Source organism: Talpa occidentalis, unplaced genomic scaffold (assembly GCF_014898055.3).
Source record: "Talpa occidentalis isolate TD23 unplaced genomic scaffold, MPIMG_talOcc4v2.1 talOcc4.9, whole genome shotgun sequence".
In the NCBI taxonomy this organism is placed as follows: Eukaryota; Metazoa; Chordata; class Mammalia; order Eulipotyphla; family Talpidae; genus Talpa; species Talpa occidentalis.
In genome coordinates this window covers 8002105-8020370 of record NW_023605305.1, presented here as the reverse complement: position 1 = coordinate 8020370, position 18266 = coordinate 8002105, and the positions used below count along the sequence as shown (strand labels likewise).

Here is an 18266-nt window from a genome sequence, read left to right as displayed (position 1 = left end):
ACTGGGCGTGGCTGGATGAGACGTGCGAGTTTGGGACCGTGAACCACGACGTCTGGGCACTGGCCCCGGAGGGAGACCCAGGACTTCGCTGGCGGCCGGGGGAGGGGTTGCAGGTTGAACGGGGCGAGCAGACCAGCTCCAGAAATGACTGTGCTTCTCCGGATGTGTGATCCCGGCTGAGGTTCTGCAGGTTAGGGGCCCGCAGAAGTGGCGCGGGGTGTGTCCGGGGGCGGGGCTGAGCGGCTCTGGGCGGGGCGTCGGCTCGGGGGCGCGTTCTGGGGGCGGGGCGTCGGCGGGCTCGGGGCGGGGCGTCGGCGCGGGGGCGTGTTCTGGGGGGCGGGGCGGAGGCGTGGAGGCGGGCTCAGGGCGAGGCGTCGACGCGGGGGGTATGTCCTGGGGGCGGGGCGTCGGCGCGGGGGCGTGTTCTGGGGGGCGGGGCGGAGGTGTGGAGGCGGGCTCAGGGCGAGGCGTCGACGCGGAGGGTATGTCCTGGGGGCGGGGCGTCGGCGCGGGGGCGTGTCCTGGGGGGCGGGGCGTCGACGCGGGCGTGCATTCTGGAGGCGGGGCGTGGACGCGGGGTGCGACTTGGGGACGGGGCGTTAATGCGGGGGTGTGTCCGAGGGCGGGGCGGGCGCGGGGGCGGGTCCCGGGGCGGGGCGTTGACGCGGGGGTGTGTCCGGGGCGGGGCGGGCGGGGGCGGGGCGTTGACTCGGGGGTGTGTCCGGGGGCGGGGCGGGGCGGGGGCGGGGCGTTGGTGCGGGGGTGTGTCCGCGGGGCGGGTCCCGGGCGGGGCGTTGACTCGGGGGTGTGTCCGGGGGGGGGCGGGGCGGGGGCGGGGCGTTGGTGCGGGGTGTGTCCGGGGGCGGGGCGGGGGCGGGTCCTGCGGAGCGGGCGGGCGCGGCCATCGAGCCCGGAAGCGGACGCGGCCCGGGTCGGCTGGTTTCCAGCCATGGACGAAGCCGACCGGCAGGTCCTGCGGCGGTGCCGGCTGCGGCTGGTCCGCGAGCTGCAGGTGGACTCGCTCTGGGACCACCTGCTGGACCGCGAGCTCTTCACGCGGGACATGGTCGAGGACATTCAGGTGCGCCCCAGCCCGCCCGGGCGCCGGCGTCGGGCTCGGAGGGGTCGGCCGGGCCCGAGGGGGGCGCTGGGGTCACAGCAGGACCTCGAGGCGGCGCCCGGGCCCCTGCCCCGCGGGGCCCCCGCGCCCAGCCCTCTGGGAACCCCTGAGCCTGCGCGGGAGCCCCGTTTTCTTTCCAGAGTGAGCCCCCTCCTGACCCTGCTTCTGGGGCGTCGCTGTCCTCCGGGCCTCCGACCCCTGCGCTGCAGTGGCTCGTCCTCGGGGCCCGGCGGGAACCAAGGGTGCGAGGCGGGGCCGCGGCCGGGCGGGCTGTGCCGGGCCCTGGGACCCGCCCCTCCCGGGTTAAGTCCCTGTTTTGTAAGGGGCTTTGGAGATAAGGGGGCTGCTGCGAATAAGGGAGAGAAGAAAAAATTCAGACATTTGACTTTCTCTTTAAAAGTCCTTTTGATACCGGAATTGTCAGGCCTAGTCTCCCAGCCAGGAGCGGATCCCAGGCTGCAGGGCAGTGCTGAGCCCCAGCCGCTAGACCCCCCACGGGTTGGTGTCTCACGAAGCCGCAGCAGGAACTTCGCAGACGCTCAGGCAAGCAAGCGAGCGAGCAAAGGCAGGTTTGTTTAGAAGAAGAAAAAAGTTTATTGAGGAGAAAAAGAGCAGAAATAAAGTGGGACTCCCAGGCCAGGGAACCAGGCCTGGGAGGGGCAAGGAAGCCCAAGTGGAGTCGTGTCTCAGGGAATATATACTTTCTTTCCCTGATTATTCTAAAGCTCTACCAGTCTCTTTGTGATTGGTCAGTTTTTGGCTGTCTCACTTAATTTGCTACTGAGTGGGAGATCTTCACATTCCTTATCTAACAGGTCTGTCTTTCCCCATTTGTTATATCATTATCTTTATGGTCTAGCCCTCCCGGTGAGCATCTTTACACTTTATCTTATCATCTGAAGAAAACCAGGACCACCCTTAACAAGATTATCCGTGGTGCTAGGATGTTTGTTTTTCCCAGTGGAATTGGTTTCATTTCCTTGCTCGTCCTTATCTCTGAAGCCTTCCTGAATTCTTCAGAGGTCCCCTCCTGCACTGTCCCTAAAACTGCCTAATAACCCTAGCTTGCCCTGTCTCACTAGGGGCTGTGGCCAGTGCCTTCTGGGCCGCTCTCGGCATTATCCAGGACCTTGGCCTGATTCGGGGAGGATGTGTTTAATAGGATAAGGGCCACATGTGTTAAAAGAAGGCTGTGAGCCCTTGCTATGAGTGAAGATGGCTTGAGGCCATGTCCTTGCCTTCGGGTACAAGATAGGGGACTGAACAGGGGGTTCCAGGACCCAATTCTGACGTGAGTGCATGTGGCGGCTGTCCCACCCCAACAAGCAGCCCTCATACATCAGCAGGGTGTAGAGAATTCAACTCCATGTGATATTGTCTGCTTGGAGAGCATCACCTTGCTCAGGTAAAGGCCTCAGATTCCCAAGAGCCCCTGCTCCAGAATCCCATGCCCTGCTCCTTGGCCTTCAGCTGTCAGTTGGAGCCCAGGTTGTTACCTGTGCTTCTGACCAACCAGTTACAAATCAGAGGACCCCACAACCCCCTGCTCAGGTTGGGTTAATATGCCAGAGCTGTTCAAAGAACACAGGAAACCTGTTTACTCACTAGATTATTGGTTTATTACTAAGGATATTGAAGGGCATGGATCACCAGCCAGATGGAGAGATAGCTAGGGCGAGGTCCTAACAAAGGAACCTCTGTCCTGTGGAGCTCTGGTCTGGCACAGTGGAGGTGCTCTGGTTCCCCAACCTGGAAGCTGTCTGAAGCCCCTCTTGGATATTGTTGGGATTCACCATGTTGGCTTTTTATGGAGTTTGCATTGAATTGGTGTGATTGATTAAATCACTGACACTGGCAAGTGAATTCAACCGCCAGCCCCTTTTGCATCCATGGGGGTCAAGGTCAGGGGGGGTGGGGCTGGCGGTTCTGTCTGCTAGTCTCTTGGTGGGCTCCACTGGCAGCCAGCTCCACTGGCAACCTTAGATAGGTCCCTAGAAGTTGCTCATAACAAGAGACAACTCATCACTCTCAATACTTAAATTCCAAGGCTTTTTGGAGCTGTGAGCCAGGAACTGTGTGTGGATGAAGACCAAACATGTGTGAGAGAAATATATTTTTGTCATTTGAATGACTAAATCATAATATTGCAGGTGCTCACCAACTCAAATGCCCACAGAGGCCCTACAGCGGGCAGTGGCTGCTCAGCCCCCAACTCCTGCTGAGTCTGGTCACACCAGAATGCTGGCTCCAGGGTTGCCAAATTTTTCATGTTTTTAAAGAGAAGTTCAAAATCTTGATTTTTGATGTCAGATAACCAGATTGGAAATGTTTACAGCAAATTCAGAGTTTTCAAAGAACATTATGTCAACAGCAGACTGCCATTTTGTCACACCTGTTATGGCTGATAAATACATGTGCGAATCTGAGCCCTTGTTCTGGCTCTGTTTATGTGTCAGCAAATTGCAGTACCTTGCTGTGACTCAGTTTCTCTCATGTGTAAAGTGGGGGGTACTTATAACTTAACCCCATCAGGTTGTGGAAGGGGTTAAATGAAATGATGTGTTTAACACAGCATCTTACTGTGAACATTCAGGTAATGTTGAGGGAAATGAAAGCACCACCATCCACTCACTGAAATAGGCATGCAACTGGTCCAGCCACTATGGAAAGCTGTCTGGAGGGTCCTCAGTCTACTAAAAATGGAGCTACCATATGACCCGGCAATTCCACTATTAGGGATCTACCCAAAGGACACAAAAACACTGATTCAAAAGAACACCTGTCCCCCTATGTTTATTGCAGCACTATTTACAATAGGTAAAACCTGGAAACAACCCAAATGTCCAAAAAATAGATGACTAGATCAAGAGGTAGCATATATACACAATGGAATATTACTCTGCAATCAAAAAAGATAAACTCATGCCATTCGCAGCAATGTGGATAGAACTAGAAGGAATTATGCTCAGTGAAATAAGCCAGGAGGTAAAAGAAAAATATCGGATGGTTTCACTTATAGCAGGAATATAGGGGAACCCAATAAGACATCAGTGTAAAAAAAAATAATAACAGTACAAAACACAACAAAGCAAAAACAGACAATTATAAACCAGAGACATCCTGCAGGGGAGGAGGCGGGAGAGGGATCAGAGGGAGGGAGGGAGGAGCACAGGGGACTGAGGTGATGGTGCACGGGGGCCTTGGGGAAGGAAACTGGATGGGGACTCAATCTGAGGTGGTGGGAGGAAGCAAATATTGTTTAAAAATGAACAATGATGTAAAAAATAAAACAAATGAAAAGAATAGGCATGCAGCTGTTTTGCTAGTGAATTATTTTCTCAGTGACACTATAGGTCTGTGCTCCTCAATATAGTAGCATTAGTCACACGTGGCTATTTAAATCAGAAGAAATGAAAATGAAACCAAATAAAAAAATTCAGTACCTCCGCCCTAGGACCTAAGCGCTCAGTAGCCACACACATGGCTGAAGGCTACCCGATCAGACAACAACGGTGAAGACCACTTCCGTTGTCATGGAAGGTTCTCTTGGGCAGTGCTGCGGTCGGCTGTTGGAGGACAGCTTGGTGTCTTATTCTTTTTTTTTTTGAGATTTATATATTTATTTTATACAAGCACTGGGTACAGTCAGAAGCGTGGGAGGGTGAGAGAATTCACCAGAGCCAGAGCAGGGAGCAGAGCAGGCAGACTGACGAAGTACACTGCTGAGGGGAGCAGCGGGCAGCAGGAGAGGTCTGCGCGCCATGTGGGACCCTCACCTGGTGGCCGGGGATCGAACCGGCGCTGCAGAGGCTGCGGGCAGCTTCGCAACCCAGCACTCAACCGCTGTGCCACCGGGGAGGCCCTGGTATCTTATTCTTGTGGATCCTAAGGAATTCACCCAATGCGGGTCTAAAGGACCAACAGCGGATAACCAGTGTCCTCCTATTCCCACCCTGCTCCCCATCTCAGTGGCTGGCCCTACCATCCCCACACCTGCCAACCTTGACTGTCCTCCAACTTCACAGTCACTCAGTCAGTTGTCAAGTCTTAGCGCGTCCCTCTCTTTACTTCTCTGCTCTGCCCTCCCTTCTTTCCGTGCCAGCTGTGCCATCTTTGCCGCCTCCTGACCTGGATGTGGCTCACTCCCTTCTTGTCCTCCCCATCTCAGGAGGATTTTCCTACCAGGCAGCTCTGCCTCCCAGCCCCTTCTTAAATCTCCTCACCAGCTCCTCACTGCTTTCTGGCGTGACCATGCAGATACCTCATCCCTCACTGCTGCTCCCACCCTCACTTTCTCATGTCTCTGAATTCACTATTCACTTCCTGATGTCCCCTTGGGTCCCAGGAAGGGTTTCACTCCTTCCTGGAGTGCTCCAGGGCTCCTCCAGCCTGAGATGGGTTCCTGGGTCTCCCCCGGCGGCCCCGGCAACATGTGCTTTCCCTCCTGTCACTTGTCTCCTTGCTTCTCACTGTTGATTTGCCTGTTTGCGTCGCCCACTAGATGTTTGCTTCCCGAGGACTGAGTGTGCTCACAGCCATATTTTTAGCACTTAGCACAGTGCTGGGAACATAGTAGATGCCTCCAAAATAGTGAATGAACGAAGTAAAGGTGGCGAACGGCACATACTCACTATAACTGCAGGCTCAGTTTTTACCTTCGTGCCTGGCCGGGAGCTGGGAGGGCAAGGTGAGGGTCACGGTCAGGTATGTGGGTAACAATGCCATGTCTCTCTTTCCAAACAGCATGCAGGTTCTGGGTCACGGTGCGATCAGGCCAGACAGCTGATCACAGATCTAGAGACCCGAGGGAGGCAGGCCCTTCCTTTGTTCATCTCCTGCCTGGAGGACACAGGCCAGGATGCCCTGGCTTCATTTGTGAGAACAAGCCTCCAACCAGCAAAGCGGGGTCCGGTGGTCATCGAACCCCTGGAGTTGGTGCCTGCAGTGCTCCCACCAAGGGACCTTAAACCACTTGTGCCCAGGCCAGCAGACATTAGTTCTGGAGGATTCACTGATGTCCGTGAGTACTGAGAAAGTGGTGGGCGGGTGGGTGTTGTGCGCAGTCTTTGGGGGTTGACCACTGATACTGGCAGACAAAGCTGAGTTGCAGAATTGAATTTTGCTGTTGTCTTTCTGAGTACTCTCATAGGGGATGGTGGAAAATTCTGGCAGGTCTTCAGGAGATTTAATTTTGGCAGCCCCTCCTCTGAAAAGCATGTGTGGAAGTCTGTTTTGCATGCCCAGGTTTTGACCAGTGTTTCCTGAAGCGCGTGTTCAGGATTTGCCTTTGGGTCAGGGCTGGTGGTGTGGATTGGCCCAGGCCAGGGAGGCCTTTTCCTGTGGACCCTGCTCCATGCCTGGCTCATGCAGGGTCCCATACTTTCCTTCCTTCCCTCACCACAGTCTGGCAACCTCCTGGACCCATCTTTGCTGAGGAGGAAACTGAGCTAAATAGTTTGCCCAAGGTCACAAGGCTCCATCCCTAAAATATGTAAATCCCCAGAGCTCAGCTGGGTGATTTTTACCTACCTCAGCCAACCTCCAGGTGGTCAAGATCTAGAACAGTCTGGTGTCCTGTAAGTCTCTCTGGGGTCAGTCCCACCCTCTCCACCCCCCACCCAAGCTCATCACTGTTCTCACCTCTGTCTTCACAGATCCTTTTGCTTGTTCTTGAACTTTAATATAAGTGAAATCCTATAATATGTGTTCTTTGAGTCTGGCTTCTTGCTGTGATATTTGTGAAATTCATTCATCTTTATCAATACTTTGTTCTCCATTGCTAGATAGTAGTTCTTATTCCACTTCTACTTCTTCAGCCATCCTGCTGTAGGGCAGGTGGGATGTTTTCAGTGAGGACTTTTTTTCCATGGCAACACAGGGAGAGTCCTGGCCAGCTTTTTTGCCAGTCACTGGCACACTCACCTCAATGATCTGATCGAAATTTCCCCACTCTTGTAAGGAAGTTCCTACAGTTGTTCCCTTTTACTGTTGGGCAAACTGAGTAACAGGGTGGGCGATAGCATGACTCAGAGGCAGGCACTGTGTTCCCGGGTTAAACAAGGAAAAAAAAAACCCCACAACCTTATAGGCTGGTTGCCACTTGACTTCTGGCTGATTGAGATGAAAACCCTTTTGACACTGAAGGAAGAACAGCCGTGGTCCTCATGTGTTCATTCTGCAAATACTCCCTGAGGACTTCTTGCAAGCCATGCTCCATGGCGTCTGCAGAGAGGCCCCCAGTCCCAGCAGCTTCCTTACCCTTTTATGTTCTAAAATTTCATATGAATGGAATCTCACTATATACACTGAGGCTTCTTGTTTCTTTCTTTCATTTTTTTAGAAAAAGATTTATTTATTTATGCATACAAGAACTGGGGTACAGGCCAGTGGTGAGAGCATTCACCAGAGACAGAGTGGGGAGCAGAACAGGCAGATCTACTGAAATCCACTGCTGAGGGGAGCAGCGGGCGAGACAGGAGAGGTCTGCTGGGCCATGTGGGTCAGCTCCCTGGCCAGCCAGGGATTGAACTCATGCTGTAGTGGCTGCAGGGTGCCTACCCCCTTGTGCCACCAGGGAGGCCCGCTTCTTGTTTCTTTCTAGGCTGTGTAGTGTTCCCTTGTATGGCTGAATCACAATTTGTCCAGCTGTCTATTTGTTGATGGGTGTTTGGGTGGTTTCTAGTCTTGGGCCTTAGGAATGAGGCTTTAGTGAACCTTCATGGCTAAGTGTTTTTGTGTCTGTTGCACTCATTTCTCTTGGCATGTGGACCTGGAAGCATAATTGCTGGCCAGAGGGTAGGTGTGTGTTTAACTTTATTAGAAACTTTTATTTATTTATTTATTTATTTTTAAAGATTTATTTATTTATTTTATACAAAAACTGGGGCACAGGTCAGAAGCAAGGGAGGATGAGAGAATTCACCAGAGCCAGAGCGGGGAGCAGAACAGGCAGGCGGACCAAAGACACTGCTGAGGGGAGCAGCGGGTGAGGCAGGAGAGGTCTGCTGCGCCATGTGGGGTTCTCCCTGGCCGGCGGGGAATTGAACCAGTGCTGCAGAGGCTGCGGACAGCTTCGCAGCACGGTGCTCAACCGCTGTGCCACTGGGGAGGCCCTTTATTAGATACTTTTAAATGGTTTCATACAGCGGCTGTACCCCATGAAGGTTCCTGCAGCTCTCTGGGTTTGTGGAGACTGCCCTCACAGAGTTCCTTTCCCCTTCCCTGTTTGACCCTAACATCATGTTTCCCTCTTTGTTTCTCTCTCCAGGTGTCCTGGAGACATCAAAGAGAAATGCCGATTTGGTGAGTCTGCGTGCAGCTCAGCCAATTGTGTGGGCTTTGCCCCTTCAGCTCTCTAATTTCCAGGCCCTCCCCGCAGCTCTGTTGGGAGCCTGGGGAACCCAGCCCAGTGGAGAGAAGCTCCCAGTCTGGGGCCCCTTCTTGTTTCTTGACCCCTCACATCTCTCCCTGGAGCAGATTGCTCCACCCAGCTCTGTGAAGTCAGAGGCAAACCTACCAGGGTGGGCATCAGAATCGGCTGAGGTGCCCATTTCAGACTCACTCGCTCTCTATCGGCAGCCTTTCTTGTGTGACTGCCGTGTGCCAGCCTGGGCTCCGTGTCGGGACACCCGGGAACAGACCATTGGTGTTTCTAGCCCTTGTGGAGCTGTTGGCCTAGCAGTTACCCAAGGAAATATGTAAACATGAAGTGTTCAGTACCGTACCCGAAAAGAGCAGGCTGCGTGAGACAGAACTGCAAGGGGAACCTCCAGGGCCCCAGATGCTCAGAGCACTGGCCTGGGCGCGAGTCGGCCTGTGGAGACTCCCACACCACTCTCGGGTGCGCCCCCTGGACTGGATGATCTGTGGGGTCCTTTGGGGATGGAAGTCTCTGGGGGCTGGATTTCTAAACTAGCAGCTGCTGTCCCCAAATACTGCTGCAGGAGTTCTTCTTCTCTCCCAAGTTTAGCTATCTGGACGTCACGCACACACAGTTCGTGCTCACCCCAGCCTGGTTTGCAATCTGTTTGCTTCCGCCCTGGAGTGCTGGGCATAGACCCTGCCGCTCCCTCAGAGGGCAGGCTGACCGCACGTCCTGCTCTCTCCCTCTAGACAATCAAGTGCAGGAAGGGAGGTGGGGTCAGCTTTTCTGGAGGGGCACATTGAGACCCCAGTTTACCTTGGTCCCTGTGCTCTGGCAGGCGTATGTCCTGAAGGCTGACCCCTGCGGCCACTGCCTCATCATCAACAACGTGACGTTCTGTCCCAAGTCGACGCTCAGCACCCGCACCGGCTCCAACATCGACTGTGAGAAGTTGCAGAGGCGCTTCGGCCTGCTGCACTTCATGGTGGAGGTGAAGAGAGACCTCACTGCCCAGGTGCGGTCTTTGTGGAGAGGCCTGGATGTGTGGTGGAATGGGGTGAGGCCGGGTTCAGTGAGGGATCCTGGAAACCAGCACCTCCCCAGGGTGAGCCCAAGTAGGTCTGTAGGGGGGCAGCAATGTGGCTCGTGGTTACAGGTTCAAGTTCAGGCTCAGAGAGGGTGGGTGGAGGGCTGGCCCCCGTGGGACTGCTGTGGGATTGCCCAGCCTCTGTGTCCTTGTCTAGACCACAAGAGTCGTAGCTTGGGGCCCATTGGGGGGTTCAGTGAACAGTGCCTCAGCGCAGCACCTTTCCCCAAGAATGGGGGCAGACATAACTCTTATGCTTGTCATTACTTCAGTCTTGGCCCTGGAAACAGGGAAGAGGCTCTGTCCAGGCTTTGGGGGGGCCCCAGAGTCAGTCTCTGGCTCACCTGTGACCTTCTCTTGTAGGAAATGAACCGGGCTCTGGTCGAGCTGGCGAAGCAGGACCACAGCGCTCTGGACTGCTGCGTGGTGGTCATCCTCTCTCACGGCTGCGAGGTGGGCGGCCTCAGCTCTCGGGCTGGCCCACAACACTCCCGGCTTTGTGGGAAGAGCCGTGGGGCCCTGTCCACTGCTGTTGTTCTCTCGGGAGCCATCTGGCTCTCTGAGGAGTTGGATGCGCCTCCTGGGTGGAACTGTGTTCCCGGGAGAAGCCATCTGGGAGAGTCCAGGAGGAGACAAGCTGTGCTCACAGAGCTCCTACCCCCAGGTTTTGCTCAGAGCTGGCAGCGCACATAAGAGCTCCCCACTCCTGCCTCAGTCCTGCTGGCAGTGTTCCAGGGCCTCAGCTGCTGGCTGGGAGCCAGGAACCTGGCACCCACTCTGGGCTTGGCCACTGATATGCTGGGACGTGTGCTCAACCCCTTCCCGCTCCTGAGCCGCCTCATCTTTTAAGTTGAGGAGTTGGACGGATCTGAAGTTATAAGCTGAAGGCATGTTTCTCAAAACTAGCAACTTATATACGAAAACCAGGACTTCTGGCTTCCCTTGAAGAGGTGCGAAGATCTGGCTTTACCAGGCCAGCATCCTCAAAAACTGCCTGCAGCTGGGCAGGAGCTGCTCCTCTGGTCCTTTGTTTGCTGTGTGGCCCTTGGGCCGGCAGCAGGGGCATTGTCTGGGAGTGAGCACATGAGAATGCAGACTCCCAGGCTGCTCTCAGACTCTTTATTCAGGGCAGCACCTGAACAGGTCCCTCTGCACATGACGTTTGAGGGGAATTGATCTGGAGCCGTGGTTCTCGAAGTTTAACAACCCCAGCACCTAGGGGGGTGAATTGCTGGACCCATGAGCAGGGTTTCTGCTTTCAGAGGTCTGGGTGGGGCAGGACTTACAAATTCCTTGATGCTGCTGATGCTGCTGGTCTAGCGACCATAACTTGAGAGCCTCCCACCTGGAGGAAGTCGCTGACAAGCTCCAGTTGGCCTGTCTGCCCCTTAGACCTCTGAGTTTGAGACCCCTGGAGCAGATGCTGACCAGTGCCCATCTGGAACCAGCCTTGCACTCCAGGCTGGCACCTTCTAAATGCCTGACCAGGAGGCACGAAGCCTCCAAATAGGCTGTCAGGCACCTACCCCGACTTCTGGGTTTGGTAACCAGGATTCTTGCTCTCCTAGGCCAGTCACCGCCAGTTCCCAGGGGCTGTTTATGGTGTGGATGGCTGTTCTTTGTCCGTTGAGAGAATTGTGAATATCCTCAATGGAACCGGCTGCCCCAGCTTGGGAGGGAAGCCCAAGCTCTTCTTCATCCAGGCCTGCGGTGGGGGTAAGCTGGGCCTCAACCTCTCTGCAGATGAATCCAGGGGCATGATGCTGCCACCGTCTTCCTCCTCCATCTAGCCTGTTACCATGCGCATGGGGTTTCTCTCTGGGTAGTCAGAGAGGACCCAAGCATGGCCACTGCTGTCTGACTGGTAGCACCTCCATGTCTGTAGTTAGCAGCCTTGCCTACCCTTTGGCCTACGTACCATGGACTCTAGTGATTTACTGGTCTCTCGTTGGTCCGGCCCAGGCCATTTTGTCTCCCCCCAGACTGGGATGTACCCATCCCAGCACTGCTCAACCTTTCCAGGATGTCACAGGCTCTGGCTTGTTCCACCCTCTCTGCCTTTTCTCCTGGCCAACTCTTAGTCATCCATTCATCTGGTTACAACTTATGTTACCACCTCCAGGCAGTCTTCCGTCAACACCCCCTTCCTTGTACAAAGTCAGGATTAGCTGCCCCTTCTGCTCCTGCAGCCCCTGTTCTTGCCTTGTCGTAGCACTTTCTCCTTGTATGCCCTGGTCAGCTCTCCAAGGTTCCTGGCCTGGCACAAAGTTCTTATGCAATATGGTTGTATCTTATGCAGATACAAAAAACATTTCTGTGAGCAAAATTTGAGATAATGTAAGCTCCTGCCATTAAAAAGAGAAGCTACCGGACCTCAGGGAATAGCAAGATTCCAAAGCTGGAGTGAGGACCCTGGGACCTTTGGAGTGCGGGTCCTGGCTTAGCCCCTGGCAGGCCCCGTGACTGTGTGTTTAGCGCTGTGGCCACATGGGGGCACCACCTTGCTGGGAACAGAGCCGGCATTTCCCTTGGGGTCCTTCTGGGTGTCCTGCTGGGTGTCCTGTGTTCTCCTGGGTTGTAACCTGTGTGGGTTTTCATCCTTCTTAAGCCTGAGTAATATGTCTTGTTTCTAAGTGACAGATACTTTACCGTTTTAATGTGGACAACTCCATGGCGTTACTTACGTTTGCAGGGGCGTGCAGCCACCACCACAATCTCACTCCAGAACTTTCCGTCACCCTAAAAAGGAACCCCCTAGCCACTCGCTGTCGCTCTTCATTCCTGCCTCCCTCGAGTGGCTGGCAGCAGCCCATCTGCTTTCTGGGTCACAGATTTGCCTATTCTGGTTCATCATAGAAATGCTTCTTGCGTTTGGCTTCTTTCGCTAAGCGTGTCTTCCATCCACGCTGTCTTACGTACCAGCGCGTCATTCCTTTGGAAGCTGGGTGCCACCCCATCGCACGTCTTTGTTCTCCGATCATCTTTTGTCTGTCGTGAATGATGCTGCTGGGAACATTTGACTGCAAGTTTTTGTTCGAACACCTGTTTTCAGTTTTTTTGGGTGTGTACATTGTCGTTCGTTTTTATGGTGTTTTTCTTCTGCTTTTCCCTCCTACCCAATTTGTAATGAATATATACAACTTGCAGAAAAAGGTAGAACTTCTGTGTTAGTTCCCTAGTCATGCTTGCCCCACGCAGGAACCCTGGCTCCAGAGGGAACCCGACGGTCTGGGGGTGGAAGAGGACGGGGCGGGGGCCGGAGCAGCCCTGGTCTGTGTGTTTCAGTGACAAGCGGTGGCCGTTTCTGTTTCCTGCAGAGCAGAAAGACCATGGGTTTTCAGTGGCCTCCGCTCCCCACGAAGACAGGGCCCCTGACATTGACTCCGAGTCGGACGCTGCTCCGTTCCAGGATGGCCTGGAGACTTTCGACCAGACGGATGCCGTGGCCAGTTTACCTACCCCCAGTGACATCTTCGTGTCCTACTCCACCTTCCCAGGTAGTGCCTCCGGGGATCTTGTCCTCCCAGCCAGCGGGTCTCCGCGTCTGCCCCAGAGAAACATCCTGGGTGTGAGTCTTGGTTCTGCCTCTTGCCACTTGTGTGCCCTGGAGCAAGTGACTCTACCTCCCTGTGCCCAGAAGTACAAGGTGAGGCGGGCGAGGCACTTAGGGTACAGATCGAAGGCGCACTCCCTTGGGCTGGTGTGCTTCACTCTGTCCTGCCTCGGGCTTCTCATCTTTAAAATGGACTCACGCCTTGGGCTATGTGGGTGTGGTGGCACATCCCACAGCTGAACGCGGTGCCTGGCGCTCAGGTGCTGTTTGTCTTCCTTTCTCAGCCCTGGGGTGAGTCGCTTGACTTCCCCAGCCTTGGTTTCCTTTTTGGGGAAACCCCATCATGAGGTGGTGGAGGAGATGAAGTGGGTCAAGATGGCGGCTCCTGATGGACTTGTGGTTTCTGGAGGGGCCCAGCTGGTGTGGGTACCTGGGAGGAGCCACTCTCTGCTAACGTTCAACTTTGTCCTGGAGGTTTTGTCTCCTGGAGGGACCTCAACAGCGGCTCCTGGTACGTGGAGACCCTGGACCATGTCTTGGAGCAGTGGGCTCACTCTGAAGACCTGCAGACCCTCCTGCTCAGGGTGAGCATGGCCTTCCTCCTGGGAGGAGCGTGAAGGCGGCCGGGAGGGGCTGGTGGGGGTGAGCAGGTAAATCAGGTGAAAGAAGCTTGTGCCCTTAACTGCAGATAGCACTGCCTGCAGTGACATTTCCTTTTATTCAGAAGTGCTGCCAGGGAGTGCTCCTGGGAGGCCTCCAGGCTGACACCTCTTGCCCCCCCATCCATAGAGAGCCAGAGGCTGGGATGACTCAGTGGCTCATGCATGGACCCCGAAGACGGGTTGTGGGGCTCACCCCAGCATTCTCTGCCCCACTGCTTAGTCTTCCACTCTTGAACCTCAAGAATCTTCAATCCCTGGAGGATATCCCCTTCTCGGGAGGCCCCACTGAGGGACCAGGGAAGGATGGCCCGGGAGCGGCCCCACCTTACCCAGTGAAACCTCACTCAGGACAGCTGCGCCCCCCCCACAGGCCCCGCATGGGCCCCTTGGCTCTGCCCAGGTGTTCTGTGCCCTGAGAGCAGGTTGCGAGGGCAGGGCTTGTGCCTACCAATTGCGCAGCTGTGCCTGCAGAGGGGCGGGTAGAAGAGCAAGTGCAGGGCCCCCCTCAGCCACCTCTAGGGGGCGCCCCGGGCCGGGGCCTCCCGTATGTGACCTCTGAGGCCATGGGTTGCTGTGGGGGGCAGGAGAAATGGGTTCTGTTAGGGCTAAGCAGTGCACGTGCCCTTGGCCCCGTCTCTTCTCCCAGCGTCGCTCCCAGTGAACCTTTCAAACAGATTAGAACTTGGTGAATCCTTAAATTTTGAAATTTTGAGTTTTCTAAGCTTAGAGTTGAGGTGCTGCTCATCAGACTCCCCCTCAAGGGGGCGTTCCAGCTGTTTTTTCAAGGTGCTAATTCCCTGGATTGTCCCCCCCAGACCCTCTTTGGAATTCTTATTTCAGCCACGAGAACTCACACTCCCCCCTGGGGTCCTGTCTTCACAGGTCGCTGATGCTGTTTCAGAGAGAGGGGTTTTCAAGCAGATGCCTGGGTACTTTAATTTCCTGCGCAAAAAACTATTCTTTAAAACGTAAGGCAGCCAAGCCACTCCCCCTGCCTGACTTTCACCCCCAAACCTTCCTGCTCCAGGCAGTGGGGGGGGGGGCGGAGGCAACTCTTTCTCCACCGAAGCCCAACAGGCTCTTAACAGCTTCCAAACTGGGGGCAAAGACAGCCACGGAGGATGAGGAGCAGACACCACGGACATCACGGGGCATCTCACCAGTGGCCAGTCCCCTGTTGGGTGCTGTGGCTGCGACCTCGGTTCTCTGGAGCAGGGCTTCTCAGCCTGCGCCCTGTGGACATTTGGGGCCAGATTATCCTTTGTGTGGGCACCGCTCCTTGCACTGTCGGATATTTGGCAGCTTCCCTGCCTCACCCCACTAGATGCCAGTACTGCTGGAGGGAGAAGTGACCACCCAAAATGTCTTTAGGTATTGCCACATTTCCTCTGGCGGGACACCCCTGCCTCCCCCAACTTTTTGAGGACCCCTGATCTGTGGGACATTTTGGCTACAAACAAAGCAGCGTCTTTCTTAGATCAGCAAATTTGGGGTGGCTAGAGTCTGAGAGCAGAAAACTGTGAATCCTACATGAAGTTTTAAATTTTGTTAATTTTGCAGTATTGCAGTATTTAAAAAATAAATCATAGGTAAATATGGGCTCTTGTGCCTATTTCCTTCCCTCACACTACCCCCCCCCCCATTTTGCTCCAATTCTTTGCTCTTCCTTATAAAGGAGGCTTTTGCTTCTTTGGAACTATTTCCCCATCTCTTATTTCATTTGCACTCCACCCCATCCCAAAAGTGGAGGGGCGCAGCCAGGTGCCAGGGTAGGTTCAGTCGCTTGTCCCAGGAACCAGTTAACCAGTGGCCGGCCTGGATCTGTGGAGGCCACTTGTGCCTCCAGGTGCCTTCTTGGCTGAGCCTCAGTGGGATGTTGGGCTTCCCCAAAGTCTTGGGTGCTGTCCTGACTCCGGTCTATTCTTGCTTTTGGGGCCCTGGATGTCCCATGGATTGCTAAATAATGACTCTCCAAGATGTGATTCGTGTAGTTGTCACTTTATTATCACTGATTTCCTTCTGTGACCTTTCTGAGCCTGAAAAGGTCCCGGGGGGGCTGCTGGTGGTTAGTTATTTGCCATTGCCTGCAGGACACATACAAGGAGAGAATCAGGTTAACCGGGCAGAGCAGAGCAGCTTGGCTGTTTCCTGGCTCCCTGCCTCCAGCTCCGCGCTGCAAACTTGAACTAGCCGTGGTCTGCCGAAGCAGCTCTCACCCCGGGAGTTCGGACTGCTTGGGAGGAAAGGATGTTATCATGGCTTTGCAGTGACCTGCTCGGGGCTTCCTGTGAAGAGGGGACGTAGCCTGGAGTTCTAGCTTGGGAGGAGAGGCGTGCTGTGAACTCCAATAAATTATATGCCAAATGTGTGAATGGCCAGGTTTTTAGATTTTGTTTCTCGAAGAGATTGAGAGGTCTGAAAGTGTGACCACCATGGTTGTTTGCAAGACTCTGTTAAGCATTGTGTGTGTGTGTGGGGGGGCTGTGACCTGTTTTCAGCTGCATCTAGCAATGTTTAGAAACACTAAAATCTGCCCACCCCATGATGCTCCTGCATCTTTCTAGCACAAATACTTAGGCCGATGTGCAAGAATGTACATCCATTCCGTTCATAGCCACAACTGGATAGTGGAAAACAGGAAGCAGATGAGAGGTTCTGTCTTTATGTTGGTGCTACAAAATATTACTGAGCTGCTCAAAAGAATGACAAAGGTACATGGACACAGTGTAAACTGTGATTAGGTGTTAGGTGAAAAAATTGAGTTACAGAGCAGGATGAAGCGTGACATCTCACGTTTGTCTGGAAGACAGTGTCTGTGGATGTCCACAGATAGGTATTTCGTATGTGCACATCGGTCAAGTCAGAAGACCACACACACCACACTGTTAACCATGATTATCTCTGGGGGGGGTGGAACTGGAGATATGAAATGAGGGAGAGCTTGTACTTTTTCTTGTTACACTCCTCTGTTCTTTTAATATTTTCACAAAGTATGCACGACTTTTTAAAATAAAAGCTGGCGAATGTTGGTGAGTCATGTGTTGCTGTCTTTCAAAGAACATTTGTTGATGGGATGAGTGTCCTTGGCCACCTGTCTCCTCCTGTCACTTGCTACTCGTGCCTTTTATTCAGAGCGTCCTGACCTTGGCTTATCACCCGTCTAGCTTTGTCCCGGCAGGTGCTCCCAAGTGCCTGCATGTGGCTCCAGGCTGCACACAGCGTGCCCTGGGCTGTGACCACTGCAAGGTTTCACCAGCCCCTCTGCAGCTGCCGGGACAGCCTCCCCTGGGGGACAGCTGGTGGCTTGGCTTGGCCACTCCTGGGGCCCGTGACGGGGCATATGTGACTGCACTGGCTGCAGTCCCGGGGAACACAGGGCCTCAGCCCAGCTGCCTCGCCATGTTTATTTCCCAGCTCGATCCTCCTGACATCTGGCCTGCCTGTCGGCTGCGCCCTGCTCTGTGGCCTTGTGACTGTGCCTGGGAGCAGCTGAGGCTGGCACAGAACATCAGGACAACTGCCCTGGGCTCTGCTTTGGGCCCCTAGGTGCTGCCAGGACCAGCTGCCCCGCGATTCATACAGCAACAGAGGCTGGACAGGGACCCTCGGATTGTCTGGGAAAAGACCTTGAAGTGTCCTTCCATCCAGTCTTAAACGAGGCTCCTTTGAAGTGCTGTTGGCACCTCAAAGTTGGACTCAGATTTTCCTCTGTCAAATGGACTCTCAGCTTTTCTCCGATTTACCAAAACAAAACCAAAACCAAATCCAAAGCCTTTTAGCGAATGGTCACTCTTTTCCTGATTTTTTGCTTCCCTCCAATAGACTTTTCTGGAATCTCTGGTGCCTATGGCCACTCGTTGGCAAAGAAATGCCAGCAGACAGACAAATGAACAAGGAGCCGGCAAATATTAATGGGAACACTTGAAGGCAGCCACCTGCTTATTTTGACATGCCCATTTGACAGTGCAGTTTTCCTCCTGTGACCACATGCTTGTGGCTGAGCTTTCGTATCTGGTTTTATAACGGAGTGTCGATTTGATTCAACGGAACAGTTCTCTGCAAATTAAACCTAAAATAATGAAATCAGAAGCCAGCTTTCCCTTCTTTTGGGGCTCTGCCACCAACACTGCAACTCCCACCTGCTCTGTCTCCTAAAAACGTGGGGGAGGCCTGGTCTAGTTCAAATACCATTTTTTAGAAGAGCAAACTAAGGTGGTGGTGGGGTAGAGGGGGGTAAAAAAGTGCCCCCCAGTCGATGGAGAGTGTCTCCCTCTTCCCTTTTATCATCCACCAGGCCCAATGCCTCCTTCCCCCACCCCCACGTGGGCCCCCCAGACACCCCTCTTTCTGCCTGCCTTGTGATGACTCCACCACCTGCTGCTGATTGTATCCATGGCTGCTCCAAGATGGGTGCCAACTTTTTGTTTTAAATAAATAATTTTAATGGTTATTGTTATAAACAAATGTGTTCATTGGCTAAA

At 54.1% G+C, this 18266-nt stretch overlaps 1 protein-coding gene across 6 annotated transcripts; it reads left to right on the top strand.

Moving 5' to 3' along the window:
- The first annotated feature begins 911 nt into the window (after positions 1-911).
- CASP9 (caspase 9) lies at positions 912-18156 on the top strand. 6 transcript variants are annotated; one of them, XM_037499173.2, is made up of 10 exons: positions 912-1081; positions 5864-6140; positions 8388-8422; positions 9322-9498; positions 9934-10023; positions 11139-11286; positions 12888-13067; positions 13598-13707; positions 14668-14753; positions 15876-15953. In XM_037499173.2, the coding sequence occupies exons 1-10, from the start codon at positions 950-952 to the stop codon at positions 15901-15903; spliced, it is 1263 nt and encodes a 420-aa protein (XP_037355070.1). In that variant the 5' UTR covers positions 912-949; the 3' UTR covers positions 15904-15953. The 6 variants fall into 6 exon arrangements, with proteins under 6 accessions (XP_037355070.1, XP_037355072.1, XP_037355073.1 ...); XM_037499175.2 differs by lacking the exons at positions 14668-14753; positions 15876-15953 and adding an exon at positions 17608-18153; XM_037499176.2 differs by lacking the exon at positions 11139-11286 and having other exon boundaries at positions 15876-17596.
- Positions 18157-18266: the final 110 nt, after the last annotated feature.

Coding starts and splice junctions, on each gene's coding strand:
- CASP9 (XM_037499172.2), top strand. CDS start 950: ATGGACGAAGCCGACCGGCAGGTCCTGCGGCGGTGCCGGCTGCGGCTG. Junction 10,024..12,887: donor TCCTCTCTCACGGCTGCGAG/GTGGGCGGCCTC, acceptor TGTTTCCTGCAG/AGCAGAAAGACCATGGGTTT. Junction 13,068..13,597: donor GTCCTACTCCACCTTCCCAG/GTAGTGCCTCCG, acceptor TTTGTCCTGGAG/GTTTTGTCTCCTGGAGGGAC.